Raw genomic sequence first — 19,667 nt, 5'->3', positions numbered from 1 at the left:
ATTAGTTAAGATACTTTTATGCATCAGTTTCTACAGCTACAAACTTACTTTACAACCCGCAAATATAGTGGTATTTTTTTTCCTTCTTCATTATTTCTTAGGGCTTTTAAGATGTAAAGCCTTTTTTTAATATTTTAATTTATTTATTATTAAATTTAATTAATTTAATTTTAATTAAGCCCAAAATAAAATGACCCAGTAAAAATTCAGCTCGGAAAAAGAAAAAATTAATTACTTGCAACTAATATTTATACCAGGAGTTGTATTTATCAAAATAGATAATTTTAATAATGTGACGAGTGAAGTGGGAAATTATATATATATATATATATATTTACTAGTGTATATTTTTATATTAAATCATACTGATTTAATGTGGTCCAAACGACTGTTTCCTCAATCATTTTGATTGATATCTAATCAATGAAAATGGTTTTCAAAGGTTTTTAAAATACCTAGGTGTTTCAAGTGTATGAAAACACTGTTTATAATTCATGGATTGCTTTTACTATTTTTAAAAGTGTGATTTGAAAATTGGACCATGAGCTAAAAGTGGAGAAAGAAAATACCCTTCACTTGGCCTAAAATTGACTGTAGTTGGCAATTCAGTAAAAAAGATTTTTATTTTTGCCACCAAACATTACATCTGGGGCACATCCACTCTCTATAAAGTGAGTACCCTCAATTGGGGTAAAAACCTGGTAGTTGAACAAAATACTGAACCGCTTCATGGATTGTAGCCATGCAGATTTTTGTTTTTGATTCTTTGTAATAATCTGTTTCAAAAATATTAATACTTTGATAGGTTTTTAGTAATTTATTGAATATTCATTTTTTCAAATTACTTTTATCTTTAATCTACTTGTTTAATTAATTTCTCTATTTTCTAGTCCTAATGTATTGTATATGTTTATTAATTATTACTTTTTTTTGTAATGAGAAATATATTAATATTCAACTGCTGGTATTAAAGCTATTACAGACCTAAGACTTATTAATTTTGATGTTACCCTATTCTCTGATTCAATGTAATTCCTCCTTTCTTTTCAGAGATTAAAACTATCCAGGCCTGATATATCAAATAAATGATAAATGCATAAATGCACCTAAAATTTTGATATTTCTGAAACTACTGATACAAAATATATAACTATTGATATTTTGGTTCAATATTTGCACTTTGATTACAGTATTCAATATTTTGCGCTGGTTATAATTGTGGATCTTCTTGGCTACATTGTTTAGCTGTGATCAATAATGAGCTTCCTACCAGCTGTACCTTCAAAGCTCTAAGTTGAAAGACAATGGCCAATAGAAGGATTTTCTGAACCCAATAATTTTAATTTATATACCATAACTTTGTATTAATTCTTATAATGAGTATTCCAAAAATTATTTTATGAAATGTTTAATGGGCTACATTTAAATATTTTTATGGCAACAAATATATAAAATAGAGTTTTATTTGGAGATTTTTTATAAATTAATTTTTTTCATGTACTAGTCCATAAATATAATCAAATCTAATTTATTCAACTCAAGTAGTTATTCTTGTCCGTGTGTGAGACAAGCCTAAGCTATGCAGAAAGTAACATATAGGCGGCTCATGGCTTATATGTCCAATAAGTAAAGCCAAGCGTTACTGGCTGAATAAAAGACAGTTACACTCTAAGCTGTTTCTAGATGAACCCTGTTGGGGACCAAGCGATGAACTGCTACGGCTGCACAGAAGATATCTAAGGAAAATCACAGATATCTGCACAAGTCACTGTAGACTTCAAGATTCGCACTGTTTGGTTTGGATTGTGTCGACCACAGGCAGTGTGAATTGATCAATCCTCAAGCATACTTATATTCCTAAAATCTAAACAATTCAAGCTTTAAGAAGTTCATTATAATGGGGATGGTGCACAATAGGCCTTGTTGGGCGCAGTGCTTTCTGCCAAAGAGAAAAAAAAAGTTATTCTTCTTAATTAACACTCAGGAAATTATAACCCCTAGTCAGATTTTGTCGAAGAGAAAAAAGTAGGAAGGATGTGAGGTAGATTAGATATGTGTCAGAGAAGAGTCTAAGGAAATACCTTTTACTTGATTCGAATCCATTGGGTCATATTCTTGGATAAAGTCAGTCATGAAAAAATTTACTTTATTGGCGACAAGGGGCGCTAATGTTGCTAATTATTATTACTAGGCATATGCGTATATTGCGGGGGGCTACCTTCTGTTTGCATCTTTTATTTTTCAAACGAAACATTCCTTATAATAACCAATTTGTAAATTATTAAATTACAGAATAAATCGATTATAAAGTACTTCAGAGGACTAAAAGTGTTTGTTCTCTGTAATCAATGCACCTTTCTATTTTTTTGTTTTACTTCATTCCCTTCATTTCAGCCCTGCAATCTAGGACGAAACGGTGGTTCATAATAAATAGTCGTACGTTATTCTTAGTTCATAGAACTGGAGAGAATGTAAATTTCTAGTTTAAGGCCACATATTCACTTGAGCAAATACCCTGAATCTGCACTGGAAGGGTGGGGGACGTATTATGCGTTGTCTTACAAGTTATCTTTTGTTTTTTATATTTTTTAACAAGTTAACTAATGAACTAAATAAAGGCTCTAGTTGTATAATGTTATAGAAATCAATGGTTCTTAACTTTTTTAGACCATGACACCTTTTTCGAGTTAAAATAAATTTATGGCACACTTGTCGGGCTAAAAAATATTGACACAATTATCCTAGAGATATTAAGTATGTAGGAAAATAAGATAAAACTGAGTAAAATAAATGCTGGAATGAATTGCAGATTTGATATTTTAAATGATTCTATTTTTTTTTTTCAAGTTTTTGGAAAGTGCCACTCGCCTGCAGCACCCCAAATGTTTCTTACGGTGATATTATATGTTGATGTTAATAATGATACTCTTTCAGATTGGTTCTATTGAAATGAATAAATGGAAAAGGTCTTATTCAGTGGTTTTGTAATGTGAGATTAGTTGTACAATGTGATTTCAATATTATATTTAGGAGTGTTAGATGTTCTAAAATTTTAATGTACCTGATAGGGTAAGAGTATCTGTTGCTATATTTGGATGTAAACGTGAACTGTAAATATTGGGCGGTTTCCTATGATGTATGAATCAGCACTCAATGCCAGGCAGTCTTCACTTTTGGGTTTGAGTAGACTGTATAATTGAAAAATGAGACATGATTAAATGAAAATAAAATTCTATTGTCTAAGTTACAGGTGGTGTAGGGGGTAGCCGAAATGAAACATTTATGATTATAAGGGTTAATTAATTTAGAATAACTGGGCTATGGAAAACAGTAGATATAATGAAGTGGTTGATGATGATGCAGATGTTAGCTATATTGAACTGGGTGGACTTACTCCTCTGCTTCTGGGAACAACTCCAGGAATTCTACTTACTCATGGTAGATTTTCCTGATTGGTGAAAAAGAAAAATGGACTGGTTCTGGCAGAAGACAAGATGGTTAATTCTCACCACAGGAAGCGCTGGAGGAGGTGAGTTTTGACTGTTGGCCACATGGGCACTAGTGTAGCCTACATTATGGCAGCCCTCCAATTCAACCTTTTGGTTGTCGTAGGTTACCCAGAACAGCTATTTAGGAAAAAACTGTACGAAATCAAAAATTTTTATTCAAAATATTCACCCTCATTTTCCCCAACATGTTATCAAATTTTCAATTCCAGAACTAGAAGTCAGAAAATGCGTTTTTGATTTGAGAATAATTTTCAAAGATTTTGCCTATAAGGAAGTTGTCCAAATTTCTGAATAGATGGAATTCTGTAGATGAGTCTGGCGAATAAGATGGGTGTACAAGGACTTCATAACACACCCGCTGCATCAGTAATATTTTATGAACCCTTTTGAGTACCATTTTAGGAATTTTATATTAATATTGTGCACTTAGATGTTAAAAAAAATATTCACTCTTGTCGTGAACGGAGTATAGAAATTATTAAAACATCAGAAATTACAGGTGAAGGGTTTCTTAAAATTATTTGGCCAGGTAAACTTTATGAGTAATCTTTATTTGGCATAACACTATTTAAAATTGTTACAAAGAATCTTCTATTATACATGTTATTTACACTTCTATTCAAAATCCTTACCTTCTAAAGTCAGCTATCAGCTGAAATTGAAGTTAATTCATAATTTTATAGAAAAAAAATACAATTTTGGACAACAGTTCAATAAAATTAATCTAAGCAGTTGAGAGAGATTGAAACAAGCTTCTTAACGACAAAAGTCTTTTAATTTTATACTATCAACAATATATTTATATATTTTAGCAGCTTCCCGTCCTTCGTAATGAACGGAATAATCGTGGACGTCAAGTTTAAGTCACACAGATTAGAAATATGATACAATATACATAATTATGATTAGAGAATTCAATCCTGTATTAGAATTATTTTTAAATATTAAAAAGATGTTTGGAACTCATGTAAAATGATAATATGTAAAACAGAGGTACAGGACACTGCAGTAAAAGTTCAGATTATCACAGGTGAACTAAATGACACATGATTTTAATTAGTATAATAATTCTATCTCCAGATGTTGAAAAATGGCATTATACACTTTTAAAAAAAATAATTTCCTATTATAATAAACAAAAGATTATATTTAAAACCACTGAACACATAAAAAGAGAAAAAAAATCAACATAGTGACGTATACCTCTGATGAACATAAATAAAAGAAAAAATGCATTTTAAAGCAATTCAAAGATTTTATTTTAAATTAAAATAATATAACAGAAAAATAAAAATGATGACAGGGAAAGGAATATAAGGGAAAAAAATATTTCAAAAGAAAAAAAAAAAGGAGGGGGAGGGAAAGGAAATGAGGAAAACTTAAATTAAAATTTGGTCCCATTAAATAATGTCAAAACTATTTCCCATTTAATAGATGAATTAGGTATAAAAACACTTTTCTGCGTTGAGACTAGAACTGACTGCTTAGCAGAACAAACAACAGATATAACTTAAAAAGTACATACATGCATTATGTACATACATTTATTTATTTAATTTGTCATACATAAAGTGCTAAGGCAATTCATATATCGATCCCCACCTTCCCAATGTTTATTAAATTAAATTTATTAATAAAGGGCCATATTTTTAATTAATGAACAAGAAGTAATAAATAATTAATAAAGCTTTAATTTTCCCTCTTTTTTTCTTAAACTTATTACATAACCATAGTCGTTTGCGATTATGTATAATATAATATTTTTTATAGCTATACATTCAATTTACAGTGGTTGACACAAAGGCGGATTGAAATATTACATACAAAGCATTTATTTTTTTTTGATAATTTTCAAACTTCTTGGTAACATAAGACTTCCGTATGAATTTATGACTCCCTTATATTATAGCCAATTAAAGAGGTACGCAGCTCCATATCAATTTGTTAGGTTAATAAACTGGTTTTGTTAAATATATTAATATATAGAATTGATAATTAAATAATTATTTATATATATACATATATATATATATTTATATATATGTTCTGTACAAATCTTTTATATATATATATTTATGTATATATGTATATCATAATCATACTATACACATCGTACGATAGAATAAAGATTGCTGCAATTCATCAATTTAGAGACCACAGATAAAATTTAATTATGATTAAATAAATCGAGAAACTCTAATCAATGTGATTAGATAAAATTATATAAAAACTATATAAATTGATTTTCATTTTTGAAAAATTCACATTTCAACATGCTTTGTAAAATGAAAAAAAAAAAAACAAGAAATAAAAATGAAAATTTTAAAAATAATTTCCTCTATAATTAAAAATATAAAAAAAAATTTTAAAACATTTATTGTTAGTATTTTAATATTGCTTAATCGTGAGTGAGCTTCTCACTAATATTTGTAACAAAAGAACATGATTTAAAAATTTAGTCCTTTTGAAATTACAATGGGAGTAAAAACAATCTTATCAAAGCCGCCATGGCAAACCCTTTATTCTATCGTAGCTACGATATGTATAATGTATATTATTGTAATCTCATTGCCACTGTTGACCGACGAGCCAGATGAATGCTCTCACGTAGGTAGCCTCCACGACTGCTACCTATCCAGCCTGCAAACAATCCATACATTAATAATTTTAAAATATTTTTTGAAATTTATAGTTGACTAAATGTCAAAAATTAAAAAATTTGTTTCACCACATATATTTTTTCTACATGTAAGTTTTTTTTATAATAAAATCCTTCCTATATTTTCTCATTATACACCTATTTTACTATACACTATATACCTTCTATTCATCTTATCCTCTATCACATCTATAACTTCTCCCTGTACAGTTCCACTTACACCTCTGCCTGGAAAACCGCACTTGTCAGTCCATTGAATAAAACCCCTAATGATTACTGCCCTATTTCTCTATTATCAAACTTATCCAAACCTTTAGAGCGTATAGTTCAATCCCAACTTTCATAATTTCTCTAGTTAAATAACTTTTTTAACAACCTTCAGTCTGGTTTCCGCATAGACTATTCCACTCAGTCTGCTCTTATTAAAATCTCTCAAGACCTTTACAAAGCCTTTGATTCCGTCGATCATAATATCCTCCTTTCTAAACTTCACAGTCTCTCTTTATCATTTAGTGCTATTCAATGGTTTCTATCCTTCCTTACCGGTCGTTCACAGTATGTTGTTATTCCTAATAATCCTCCCTCTACCTCCCTACCTCTTTCCAGAGGCCTCAGGGTTCCTCTCTATCCCCTACTCTTTTCTCTATCTTTATAAATCTTTCACTTGTCATCTAGCATTCTCAGTATCATCTATACACGGACGACCTACAAATCTGCCTTTCTTCTATCCTCATGACACCTCAAATGCCATTCTAAAACTACTAGAAGACATCAATAATAAAAGCACTTGGGCAACAGACAATAAACTTACATTTAATTTACAAAAAAAACTAAAGCTATCATAATTGGATCTCCCTCTCTCCTTAAATCTATCCCAGGACCCCACAACCTTTTCCTAAACAATATTGTCCTATCTCATTCCATACGTCAGTCAAAAATCTTGGTATCATTTTTGATAAAATTTTATCCTGGAAACCACACATTGCCTAAATTTCCCATCAAACCATAGCTACCTTAAAGCAATTCAATAGAATCCGTTATCTCCTTCCATTTGAAACCTGTCAACTCTTAGTTTCTTCTTTTGTTTTCCCCCACTTTGACTATGGCTGTCTGGTTTATGGTGGGCTGTTGGGTTATCTCGAATTTAAACTTAAACATCTTATGAATTGCGCAGTACGATTTATTTTCGGGATCAGCAGAGATACGCACATAACCCAGAATTATGCCAAGCTAAAGAGGCTCTATCCATCCTTCCGATGCCAGTATTTCCTAGCTTCCTTTTTATTCCAAGCAATTAGTACTCAATGCCCCTACTATATCCTAGAAAACCTGCAATTCAAATTCTCTGTCCAATCCCCAACTACCAGATCCCGTTTATCTAACATCCACCCTCCACCTTATAGAACTGCTGCGTTTGATAAATCATTTTTTACCCGAGCTGCATATCTCTGGAACTCCATTCCCTCTAACATACGTCATGTACCAACCATTCCCTCATTTAAATCTCTTCTATTTAACTACCTTTTGCTTCACCAATCTGACCCATTATTATAATAGTACAGATATTTTGTAATTAACTTTTTGTTTTGTTTTTATTTTGTCAGTTAGTTTTTTTAGTTCATCTATTTTTTTTCCCCTCTTTTTATAAGTTATAATTAAGTATGGCCACATTGTTTTATGGCCAATAAATGTTATTATAAAATTAAAATTGCCTTTGTAATTGTTCTAAAGGGAGGTAGTCCCAGAATAATAAACTTTTTTCATTTCATTTTTCTTTTATCTACTTTTCGGGGCTACATCTTACTAATAGTTACATAGATCCTAAGTCTTATAAAATACTTTGGCACATTTTAATCAAATTATTTATTTAAATTATGACAAAGCAATACAATTGTTATCCAAATAAATAAATCCAAGATTAAAAGTAATAAGGTTAGATTAGGTTCTTATTATTCATAAGCAACATTTAATTCACATCAAAATATAAGAATATCATATAAAGTGTTAAAATTTAACTTAGCGTTATTTAAATGAGAGATCCAGAATGGATAATTTACCTTCGCTACAAGTCTTTAAGTAGCGCTGACTTGGCAGTCTTGAGTTTGTCTAACCTTCTCTGAAGGTGAGTATTCGCTGTCTCCAGTTCCTCGACCCTAGCCTGGCATTCTCTCAACTGAAACATTGAATTTTATTATTAAAATTAACAAACATTAAATTTTTATTTATAAAAAATCCTAAAAATTAGCAGAAAAAATATCTTACAAACTAGTCACAAATTTGAATAACAAAACTTAACCTTTAATTAAGGAGAAGAGAAATTTTAACAGTTCTAGAAAGGTACAATGTCAAGAACCCTAACGATTTTTTTTTTCAAATTATTTTAACCAATAATTGGAAGATGGTCAATCATTGATTTTTCAGTATATTTTAACCAATATTTTATCATTTTTTTTTTAAATACTAAGGAATATGGAAGTTATATTGACTTATGAAAATCAAAATATTTATTATAGAAACTATTAAATAAAAAAAATGTTTACTCTCTCAAATTGAAAAAAAATAATGAGCTGTCAATTCAAGTATTCTTTTCACACGTTTCAGCGTGAAGTAAACACACAGCATTTTTACGTAATGCAACATACCTGGTTTTTATATCACTTGTTTGTGGACAAGATTGGTATCTTCGTTTTTAGGATATCTTACAACTTCTTCTTCATAATTAGTATGGCCTCTATGAATTCAATGAATCACATAATGGACGACAAATTGGTTGGTTTGATGTATTTTGGGATTACCATGAGTTTTTCTCTTTACTTAAAAAGAGAGGAGAACAGTGGAACATTATTGACCGATTAGAATACTTGGAGTTGAACAAATTGAAAAGATTAAAAGAAAAATTGGCAAATGTGGATCTATCCTTAAACACAGTTAAAACTAAGGAAATGAGGATATAAACTTAAGGGTTGAAGATAGGTCGCGGGTTGAACAAGATGAGCCTATCGAAATAATATATTCATCATTCCTATATCGGGAAGGAGGATGGTCCGTGAAGATGGAGAAGCAGATGAGGATGTAAAGAACAGATTATGCAAGCAAACGGAAAATTTATCCAGTTATACAAAAAGGTTTGGAACAGCATCTCTCAGGGATACAAATTGTGCCTATTTAAAATAAATGTCCTTTCATTACTCTTCTATGCATCCGAAACTTGGAGGGTCACTAACAGAATTATAGAAAAACTCCAAGTTTTTGCTAACACCTTAATTGCAGGGACTCTCCAGGAAAACTACTTAAAACAAGATTTTTGTTATTTTCTTTTAATTTAAATAAGTATTATGTAAAATATAATACTTAATCAAATGAAGTTTAAATACCTGTTTTTTACCTATGACGACTGTTATCATCACCTGCATGTGCCACTGAATCTATGTATGCAATCACTGATAGATGAATATTCTGCGAGCATTTTTAACTGAATTACGGAACAAGGGCTCTAGAATTATTATTATGTTGAATTATGTTTAAGTTATTGTATATCAACACATTTTATATGTGAAGTGTGTAAAATAAAATAATATATAAGTAAAGGAATGTATATACTTCAAAAGACACCTATCGTTGCATATACCTCTACACCGATCACATATTGTAAACCGCATCCCTTGCTCCACCCTTAATTGTTATTCTGCTTACATAGGCGAAATTCATTTTATTTTTTCCGCCCACTATTTAACGTATTATTTCACTTTTAAACTTTTTCCACATTTGTCGTCCCCCCCTCTTATATACGTTTCCTCTTCTTAACTGTTGTTAAATGCCCATGACACTGTCATCTTCCGGTACTTCGTTATTTAGTAATTCGTTGGTTCGTATATATTTTTAGCTCTTCCAATAACCATTTGTCGTCACCCTCTCACACGCTTTCTTCTTCTAAATATTTTCTACTTTTTACTTTTACCCTCGCGTAACGTTTCCTCTTAAAAAACACTTAGTCATTCTTGTAACGGCTTTTTTAATTCTGAGTTTGGCCGTCATTGGCGCAGTATCCATTAGACGTTTGATTTTCAAGCTAACAGGTTCGTTTATTCTTTTTTTTCTTTACCCTTTCTTTATTTTACCACCCCTTCTTTTCTCCACTTTTATCCATTTTCCTTACTCACGTTATAAGTTATGTTCACTATATTATTATTGGTGTTTTCAAACTCTTTATCAATTGTTATTGTTACATATATTTTCTTCCTCTCAATTTTCTTTTCCTTTCCATATTTCAATTTTTAAATTATTAATAACTAATATGTTCATACTTCTTTGCATTATATAACTTCATTTTTATTTCATTTCCTTAATTATGTTATTTTACCCACTTTTTCAATTACCTATGTATACATTTTATTTCCCGCTTCTCTCATCACTTCATTTTATTAATTCTATTTTGTAAAATTATTCATTTTATGTTATTCTGTTTATACTTTATTTTTTATTTTCTATACTTACTGAGGTTGTTATCTTATTCTGTTTTTAGCCCAGAAGAAGGCTAGAAACTCTAGCCGAAACGTTGGCACAATAAAATAGGTTAATCCAACTTATTTGTGTTTCTCTTTGACCGCACCCCCAACCATCTTCTTGTACGTCATCCACGGTCAACTATCTCTCATAATTATATACTTCAAAAAATAAATTCGATGATGAAACCAATTTGAAGGAGTGTAAAAATTCTTAGAGATTGCAAAACCCAGAATGATCAAAACTGATGGAAGCTAGGACAATACTAAACATAGCTCAGGACAATCCAAGCTGAAAGGGCAATGCTAATAGATGCTTGAGAAAAATATTTGGCATCCAATAAAATTTATCTATTTTTTATTTTTATTATTACTTTATCCTATGCTTCTATAAAATTACATTATTTAATACCATTTCATGTACTTTTATGATGATAAACTTTCATTAGAAAGCAGTTTTTTCTTTCATATATTACAAAATATAACTAAACCCCTTAACAGTGAGCACAGTCAAGCCATGGTTGGTAGGGAGCACGTATATCGACACATTATTGTCATGGTAGGTCACTTTTGTAACGATAGGAGGAGTTTTAGAATATCCCTTTTACCTTGGGTTGTTCTGTAATCTCTAAGGATTTTTACACTCCTTCAAATTGTTTTTATCATTAAATTTATTTTTTGAAGCATATAAATGTATAAATTTATTTTAAACTCTTTCAAAAACTTATTATATATGTTTAAAAGGTTTTTAATTTTTTTTTTATTTATACATATTTTTTTTATATCGTTTTGTATTATTTTATGTTGTCTAAATGTTTTATAACAAAATGTGTTGATATACAATAACTTTCAAGAGTCCTAGTTCTGTAACTGAATTAAAAATATCTACCGAACATTCATTTATTTGCCTAAATATTACATTTTACATATTACATAATGCTTAATTAAATTAAAAGAAAAGAAAATATTAACAAAAACAAATATTGTGTTTTTAAGTGGTTTTCCTGGGGAGCCCTTTGCAGTCAAAATGTTAATTTATTAAGTCATACATCAACGTTTCGGCTTCTAAGAGCCATTCTCAAAATTATAAAAAATTACAAATTTTGTCAATGCAATAAGAATATATATATTTTTTTTTTTCGGTTGGCTCTATAGCCCTTGTTGATCTTTGGCCACTCGAACCAGCCTTCTCCACATATGCCTATCTTGGTCTTCTACTTTCCAGTTTGCTGCATGCAGCTCTTTCGCATCTTTGTTAATTCTGTCTATACATCAGGTATTTGCCCCCCCCCCAAGTGGTCTCTTGCTTACTATAATGGCATTTATTGTTGTGTAGAGGTGTCCCTGCCCCCCCCCAAGTGGTCTCTTGCTTACTATAATGGCATTTATTGTTGTGTAGAGGTGTCCTTGCCCCCCCAAGTGGTCTCTTGCTTACTATAATGGCATTTATTGTTGTGTAGAGGTGTCCCTGATGGATTGCTTTGATCCATGTGTCCTACCCATCATAGCCTTCTTTCCTTTATATCAAGAGATATTGACTGACCAGTCTCTGCATGCAGTTCATTGTTAGTTCTTCTCCTCCATCTGTTAAGGCTCTGATCCCAGATCACTCCTGCAACTGTACGGAGGACTTGCCATTCAAATCTTGATTCTGCTTTCTAGGGTATCTGATAGAGCCCATGTTTTTCAGCCTACAGCATCATAGCATTGTACACCCACAGCTTCAGATTTTTAGAAATTTTTCGGGATTTCAGTATTCACTACAGAGAGAAGGCTTTGTTCGCGCTTGTTATACACTGGTCTATCGAGGTATATGAAACTGTCTTCTTTTGGAAACAATTTGCTATCCACACATACCATGTCATTAGGGTGGATTTTTCGGCTTACAATCATATATTTTATTTTATCTTCATTTACTTGCAAGCTGATTTCCTCTGCTTCTCTTAATAGAGTCTTTATGAGTTATTTATTAATTATTAAATAATTAATCAATGCGAGTTCTTATTAATTGAAAAGAATTAATAGCTAAAAATTATTTATTTTTTTTATACTAAACTGCATTAAAATATTTTATACTATTTCATGTGATTTTGTTATGTTAAAGTTTCATTAGAAAGCTGTTTCTGTTGTTTTATTTCTCCCAAAATATAACTACACCACTTAATATAAAATAAGATAAACTGGTAAAAAAAGAAACAGATACCTCTCGTTGTAACTTCCTCCTTTCCAGCTTTAGTTCGTCCTCAACTTTCTCTGCAGCTTCAGCAGCTGTCTTGTACCTGGTCACCTGCCCTTCTAGCCTCGCCACCTAAAACAGAAATTAAATGCTTTAATATAATTTAAGGAATAAATATATATTCATTAATAGCAGATGTCTTAAGGTAAATACAACCAGTAAGTGAAAAATAATATAGAACAGTAAAAAGCTGTGGTACTTGTGGTGTGCAGCATCTTGAAAGAAATGAATAAAATTACAATACTTTAAAAACAAAAAGGGTTTGGTGAAACTATCTTCTTTGTTAAAAAATACTTTATGCAGAACTATTAATTAATCGCAAAGTTTCGGGACCATCGCTCTATCTTCATGTGTACTTACATATTGTCTTCTTTTAGCTTATCTATAATACGAAACGTGTCTCCTTACTAAGTCCAATATTTATTATCTGATAGTAAACCAATGTCTTATATTAGTTTAAACTTTGACCACTTAGGGACTAGGGGCTGATTTATCAGCTCTATCATCAGCGATACCAAGTGATAATGAATGCATAATGAGGTGTGATAGTTGACTGTAGATTTGTTAAAAGGAGAAGATGGTCAGGGGTGCAGTCAGTAATGTTACTTATTTATTTATGATGACGTTTCAACATGAATTTCAGGCCTCCATGAGGCCTGAAAAACAAAAACCTAAATTTAGATAAAAATAAAAATAAAATAATAACAAACAAATTTGGAAACATAAACAAAATAAATTAAGTAGATAGTAGATGATACTAATAGAAGATAAAAAATAATATTGCAAAGGTAAGAATTATACAAAGCAAATGATAAAGAAAGTTATTAAAAATCAGACAGTGCTCATGAGAATAAAGAAATAAAGATAATGATAGGTGCAGGGGGAAATTTAAGTAAAGAGTAATTATAATAAAAAAATTCATTTTCGTCATTTAATAATTTTTTTTTTTCGAAAAGGAAAATCTGCTGCACAGACGGTTAGCAAAATTTGCAGAGTGTATGGCGATGATGCCTTAGGAGAAAGCACCATCTGTAGTGGTTTGCTCGATTTGGATTCAGAAATTTTGACTCAGAAGACGCAAAGCACTTGGGCCCTTCAACTGTTGATGACAAAATTTAAGTATTGGTCACAGACAACCCCCACTCTACGACACGGGATATTGCCAAAACACTTAACATATCTCATCCAAAAGTGTCTCAAATCATTTGGGGGCTGTGGGATATGTTTCTCGAAGTGATATATAGGTTCCTGAAAAGTGGGTCCTGTACAATATATTATGAGAAAAACGACTCCAAAAGCAAGGTTACATCCAAAAAAGGTCATGCTGTGTATTTGGTGGGATTGGAAAGGTGTCCTTTATTTTGAGCTCCTCCCAGCCCAAACCAGACCATTAATTCTACAGTATACTTTGCCCAGTTGGAACAATTAAAGGCAGCGGTTGAGCAAAAGCATCCAGCATTGGCTAATCACAAAGTCATAGTTTTTCATCGCGAGAATACCCGTTCTCATGTGTCTTTGCAGACCCGCCAGAAATTATTGGAGTTTGGCTGGGATGTGATCCCCAACCCATCCTATTCACCAGACGTTGCCCCAACAGATTTTCACTTATTTCGGGCCCTTCAAAACTCTCTTGATGGAAAACACTTTAATTCGCTGGAGGACTGCAAAACGCACATAGAGGAGTTCATCGCGCAAAAGTCTAAGAAGTTCTGGGAGGATGGAATTAAAAAATTACCTGAAAGGTGGCAATATGCAATAGATCAAAATGGGTCATATATAATTGATTAAAAATATTTACAAGAACCTGAAGTTTTTATTGAAATCGCCAGTAAAATACGCAACAAACTTGTTTTTCAACCCTGATACAATGGACAAGAAAAAAAACAATGTATGTTAGAATTGGTAAAAGATGCACAGTAATACAGATGTGTAAAAAGTAATAAGCTAAAATAAATTTAGAATGTCCGGAAAAGTGAACAGAATATCATCACAAATAAAGAATTTTGATAATTTGGGTACCATTACTGACTGCGCCCCGACCATCTTCTGCTGTAATCAATGCATATTCTATTTTCTATCCCAGCCACTGAAGTACATACAAATGCACTTCATTATTTTCCTGGTTCCTAAAGATGGAATAGTAATGGATTCCGTTACATGAAATCTATTCCATAAAACCTAAATATGCAAATAATTATTGAAATTTACGACATTTAACACACAAACTCATAGATCCTAAACCTATTACTCAGTATCTAATTAATTAAAAAAAAAATTGTAATATAACAAAATAAAGAACATTCAATTCTTAGTTAATTATGTATGATAACGGAATCGATCATTTAAGTGATATGATTATAAACCACCTCCAATGGTCGTTTATGGACTCCATAGTACTTCAGGCCACCTATTGGAGTCGAGGTTTAGGACCATAATACTTCACTCAATTATTATGTTCTTTTACTTATTCGATGCAGAATTTAATTTTAATTGTTTCATTATAACATTTTTCCTATAATACACCATTTACGATTTATAAACATAAAAAAAACCTAAAATTTTGTAATTTGTTAATTTTATCTAAACTAATTAGCTGTTTTAGGGCCCCAGGCTTGCTTTTCCCTGTTGACCGTGATAGAAATTAATTTTTAAAATTAGTTTCTATGATATTATAAATATTATGTTTATTCTATATTACAAATAATAATACAAGTAAAAGAACGTAAAAGTTGGGTTAAGTAGTATGGACCCAATAGTTATGTTCTTTGACTAAGTACCTACGTACAAGCTAACCTAGCTACAAGAAATCAGGCCTTCTCCACCATAGCCAACCAATCTCCACAATCTCTTACTTTCTCTTTTCAACTTTCAACATTTAACCGCCACCGATCCTCCTCCACATCGTCCAGCCATCTAGTCCAGGGACGCCCTTCCTCTTTTCCGTTCTCGTAGCATCTGTTTGGGTATTCTTTGATCCTTGATTTGGGCATCCTAACTACATGTCTTTCCTCTTCTTCAAATCTTATTTCCCGAGACTCCTCCACATATCCTTCTTAATACCTTTCTCTCTCAGGGATTGAGCAGCCGTTCCGCTTTTCTTGTCAAGAGTCATGTTCCATACCGATAGATCACTACTGGCCTTATGATGATTATGTAGATGACCACTCTCATTCTTTTAGAGAGAGCTCCAAACTCCAATATTTTTTGTAGTGAGAAATAACATCTATTTCCTGCTGCTATTCTGGCCTCTACTTCGCTCTCTACTTTGTTTTCATCAGTAATCAGGCTTCCCAGATACTTAAACTGGTTTACATAACTGACACTGTGGTCTCTGAAAGTCATTTTGGTTTTCACTTCCTTATCTATTCTTGAACTTTTTATGTGCACAGTCTTATCTTCATTAACCTTGAGGGCTAATTTAAATGCTGCTTCTTCAAATTTATGGAATATTCAGGTTCTAGCAGCAATGACCACATCAACTACAAATGCTAAATGTTGAGACAGCCGATTGTAAATGGTTCCTCCTGGGTTAGTTCTAATTGAACGAATAGCTACTTCCAGTGCTATATTAAAAAGAAGAGGAGCCAGAGAATCCCTCTGTCTCAAGCCATTCTCAGAAAAGAAAATTTCTGAGGACAGTGAATTTTCAAGCTTAACTCAGCAGGTAGTATTCATCAGCGTCATTTATAAACATTTTTCATTAGCATGATTATTTTTTTCGGTATGCCTACCATAGCTTTCTAAAGTCCTCTTCTGTGCAGATGTATGTCTATGTTATACTCATACCATTTCCATTGCCTGCCTCAGGAAAAATATCTGGCCAACTGTTGATCTACCAGGCCAGAACTCTTTCCCAATATTTTTCTATATTTCAGTTCTTTTACTTATTTGATGCAAAATTGAATTTTGGTGAAATTGTTTTGTTATAAAATTTTGGCTAAAATCCACCATTAAGGAATAATAGGAATTTCTTTTTAATTCTTTACTTAATCAAACTAAAATTAGCTGCTTAGTAGTTGTTTTAGAACCCCAGTTAATGTGTTCCATGTCAGAGATGGGCAAAAATTAGCTATAGTTGAAACTAAAATCTAAACTTTCCATGGAGACGACCCTTAATCATGAATGAACCATCGATAAATAAATATTGTATTTATGGAAATTTTAGCTATTAGTTTCAATTATAGTTAATTTTTGCCCATCTCTGCTCGTAGGCTCCGCAGTAGAAACTAATTTTTAAAAATTAGTTTTTATCTACGATATTACAAATATTATGTTTCTTCTATAGCATAAATATATATTTTATGCATTGGGCTTCTGTTAACTTATTCTCATCTCTTATACCTGCTCTTGTCCCTCGAAGTTTTATCCTTCAGTCTGTTTTCTGACTTTGATCTGTTAATTAGTGTCCTTTGTTGAGTATTGAATAACATATCAATATGCAATCAATTGGAATGATAATAAATTGTAGTGAATCATAAAATATATGATAGTTTAAGTGAGCTAAGAACATTGTGAAAGTGATAGTGGAGAGATAAAGGGATGAAGTAGGGATTAAAGCATGGCTGACAAAGACATTCTTAGTTTGGTGACCGAAGGAGATGGTTCCTCAGAACAGAAGCAGGTAACAGAGATAAGGCACTGAAGATAAGTTCCAGCATTGGAAAGACTATGAGAGTTTTATATTCGTGAAAGGGGAAATAGTGTTGCCACAGAAAAGTGTTGGTTCTCATCCAAGATATAAAATACAGTGCTAAAGGGAATCAATTGTAAAGATATTATGGCAGGTTTTACTTAATTTAGTTTGTATCCACAGATAAACCAGCAATTGTTCCTAATAATAACTAGCGATAAGTATAAGAAAACCATAGTATTTCAATCTTTTATTTATCATTAATACCTCATTTTAATAACTGTTTGTCTAAGAATTCAAAAATACTATAAAAAAAGAAGATTAATAACAGCTCATTATAAACAGTAAACATAAATTTAATAAACATTCAACTTTGAATTGAAATAATATAAATAGACATTTCATATGAAATGACCGAATATTATTAAAATGTAAATATTAATAAATAGTACTCTCACAATTTAAAAAATATAAAAAAATAAATACAAGACATGAAAATTAGTTTATTATAATAATGATATTATTATTATATAAAATCATTTTCTGTTCAAAATTTTTGTAAAAATCAAGTTCAAAAAGGTTGATCCACGTTTCTCCGAAATATTTCACTTAGAGTTTGTGGATGCTTCTAATTTTTTGAGAAGCAACAACGACTCCAGGACTCGATGCTATAATAGTGTTCATCAATCCGGAGAAGCATTTATTTTTTCTCAAAATAGATTGAAAGCTACCTGTCAACAAGAAATATCATTGTTAATTTTAAACCAACATGTTATAACCTTCTTCTCGGTAGGATTAACAGTTGACAAAGAAATCAGATGCATGAGGAAGACATGAGATTTTGGGCTAAAACCCAGGATCATGAGATTCAGGCAAAAACCGTCCAGGCAGCATTCACGCAATAAAATAGAAAAAAAAGGCTTTGAATAATTTTGTACTAAAACTTGTGAAAGTATTTCTTTTTCAATTTTTTTTATATATTCTAGTATAATTTTCTTGGATTTGAGAGAACAGAAACATTAATATTATATGAATTCAATTACAATTCAAAGAAGGCTTTGAATAATTTTATAATAAAAGTTGTCAAATTATTTCTTTTTTTAGTCTTCATTTTTTTATTCTTGTATAAGTTTCTTGGATTTTGGAGAAAAGAAATATTATTATTGTACAAAATAAACTTTTTCCTTGAGAAAAGATTTACATTCCTAAATTCTTTGTGTAATTAATTTACTGTTTTATTAATAATGATCCTTTCTACCGTTCATTACAGATGCAAAACGTGGCTTCTTACACTAAGGGAAGAACAATGCCTTAAGGTTTTTGAAAATAAAATATTATGTAAAATATTTGGACCCAAAAAAGATGCGTTAACCTGGAGGATTTAGAGACTACACAATGCTGAATTGAGGAAATTCTTTCTAATTTTTGACCCCCTTCCTGGTCATTTCTGACATAGGACACGACACTATTCTATCCATGGTGGGTGTCAAGTTTTCATTCGTGAGACTGCCATAGAAATAAAAGTCGACCCTCCAGGCCAGATTTGAACTGGCACAACTACAGTTCTGAAGTTATTAAGACCCATGCCTTAACTCCTTGGGCTACAAACGGCCAGTGCATTATGAGGTAAATATAATTCAGAAAGGATCCTTACACTGTTAATACTGAGCCCACAAGTAAATGTCCTAGGAATAGACCGAATCATAGATGGAAGGATTGCATCAAGAGTGAGCTCGTAGATTTGGGTTTGGAAGCCCGTCATTGAGTAGATATGTGTAGCCAGCATTTGGTGAAATCAAGATTGAACCTTCAGGTTTGCTAAGCCATTATTATTATTTTATTAATAATAAGAAAACAAAAAACTTCTATAAATAAAATTTTGTGACAGAGGTGGGCAACAATGAAACTAAATTATTCTAAATTACCACTCCCAACATCCTCACCATAAAAAAATTAACGTAGCCAAAAACCTTATTCACCGTGGCCTTTCCCTTTCTGACTCCCGATTCCATGAAAAAAACACACACCGCATCAAACACATACTCTTAGCTAATAACTTCCCCCTCCATATCATTCATAAACTTTTACACAACTACCAAAATCGTCTCGCCACATCACCTAATTCTTCACA

The 19,667-nt window shown here is 31.4% G+C and overlaps 1 protein-coding gene across 13 annotated transcripts in view; it reads right to left on the bottom strand.

Annotated features, from left to right (window-relative positions):
* Positions 1-4,039: 4,039 nt before the first annotated feature.
* The window catches only part of LOC106678097 (leucine-rich repeat flightless-interacting protein 2), a 189,616-nt gene continuing 173,988 nt past the window's right edge, over positions 4,040-19,667 (bottom strand). For 12 of the 13 annotated variants that reach the window (XM_067045380.1, XM_067045381.1, XM_067045382.1 and 9 more), the window contains 3 exons: positions 12,874-12,978; positions 8,226-8,341; positions 4,040-6,149 (listed from right to left, as the gene is read on the bottom strand). In XM_067045380.1, coding sequence (XP_066901481.1) covers positions 8,231-8,341; positions 12,874-12,978 — 216 coding nt within the window. In that variant the 3' untranslated portion in view covers positions 4,040-6,149; positions 8,226-8,230. Of the gene's footprint in view, positions 6,150-8,225; positions 8,342-12,873; positions 12,979-18,087; positions 18,268-19,667 lie in introns of those variants that run through there. The other variant, XM_067045386.1, reaches the window with a different exon arrangement.

Source organism: Halyomorpha halys, unplaced genomic scaffold, assembly GCF_000696795.3.
Source record: "Halyomorpha halys isolate HHAL.00 unplaced genomic scaffold, Hhal_1.1 Scaffold123.1, whole genome shotgun sequence".
Taxonomy (NCBI): domain Eukaryota; kingdom Metazoa; phylum Arthropoda; class Insecta; order Hemiptera; family Pentatomidae; genus Halyomorpha; species Halyomorpha halys.
The sequence above is the reverse complement of the archived record's forward strand: the minus strand, read 5'-3'. Positions and strand labels throughout refer to the sequence as shown.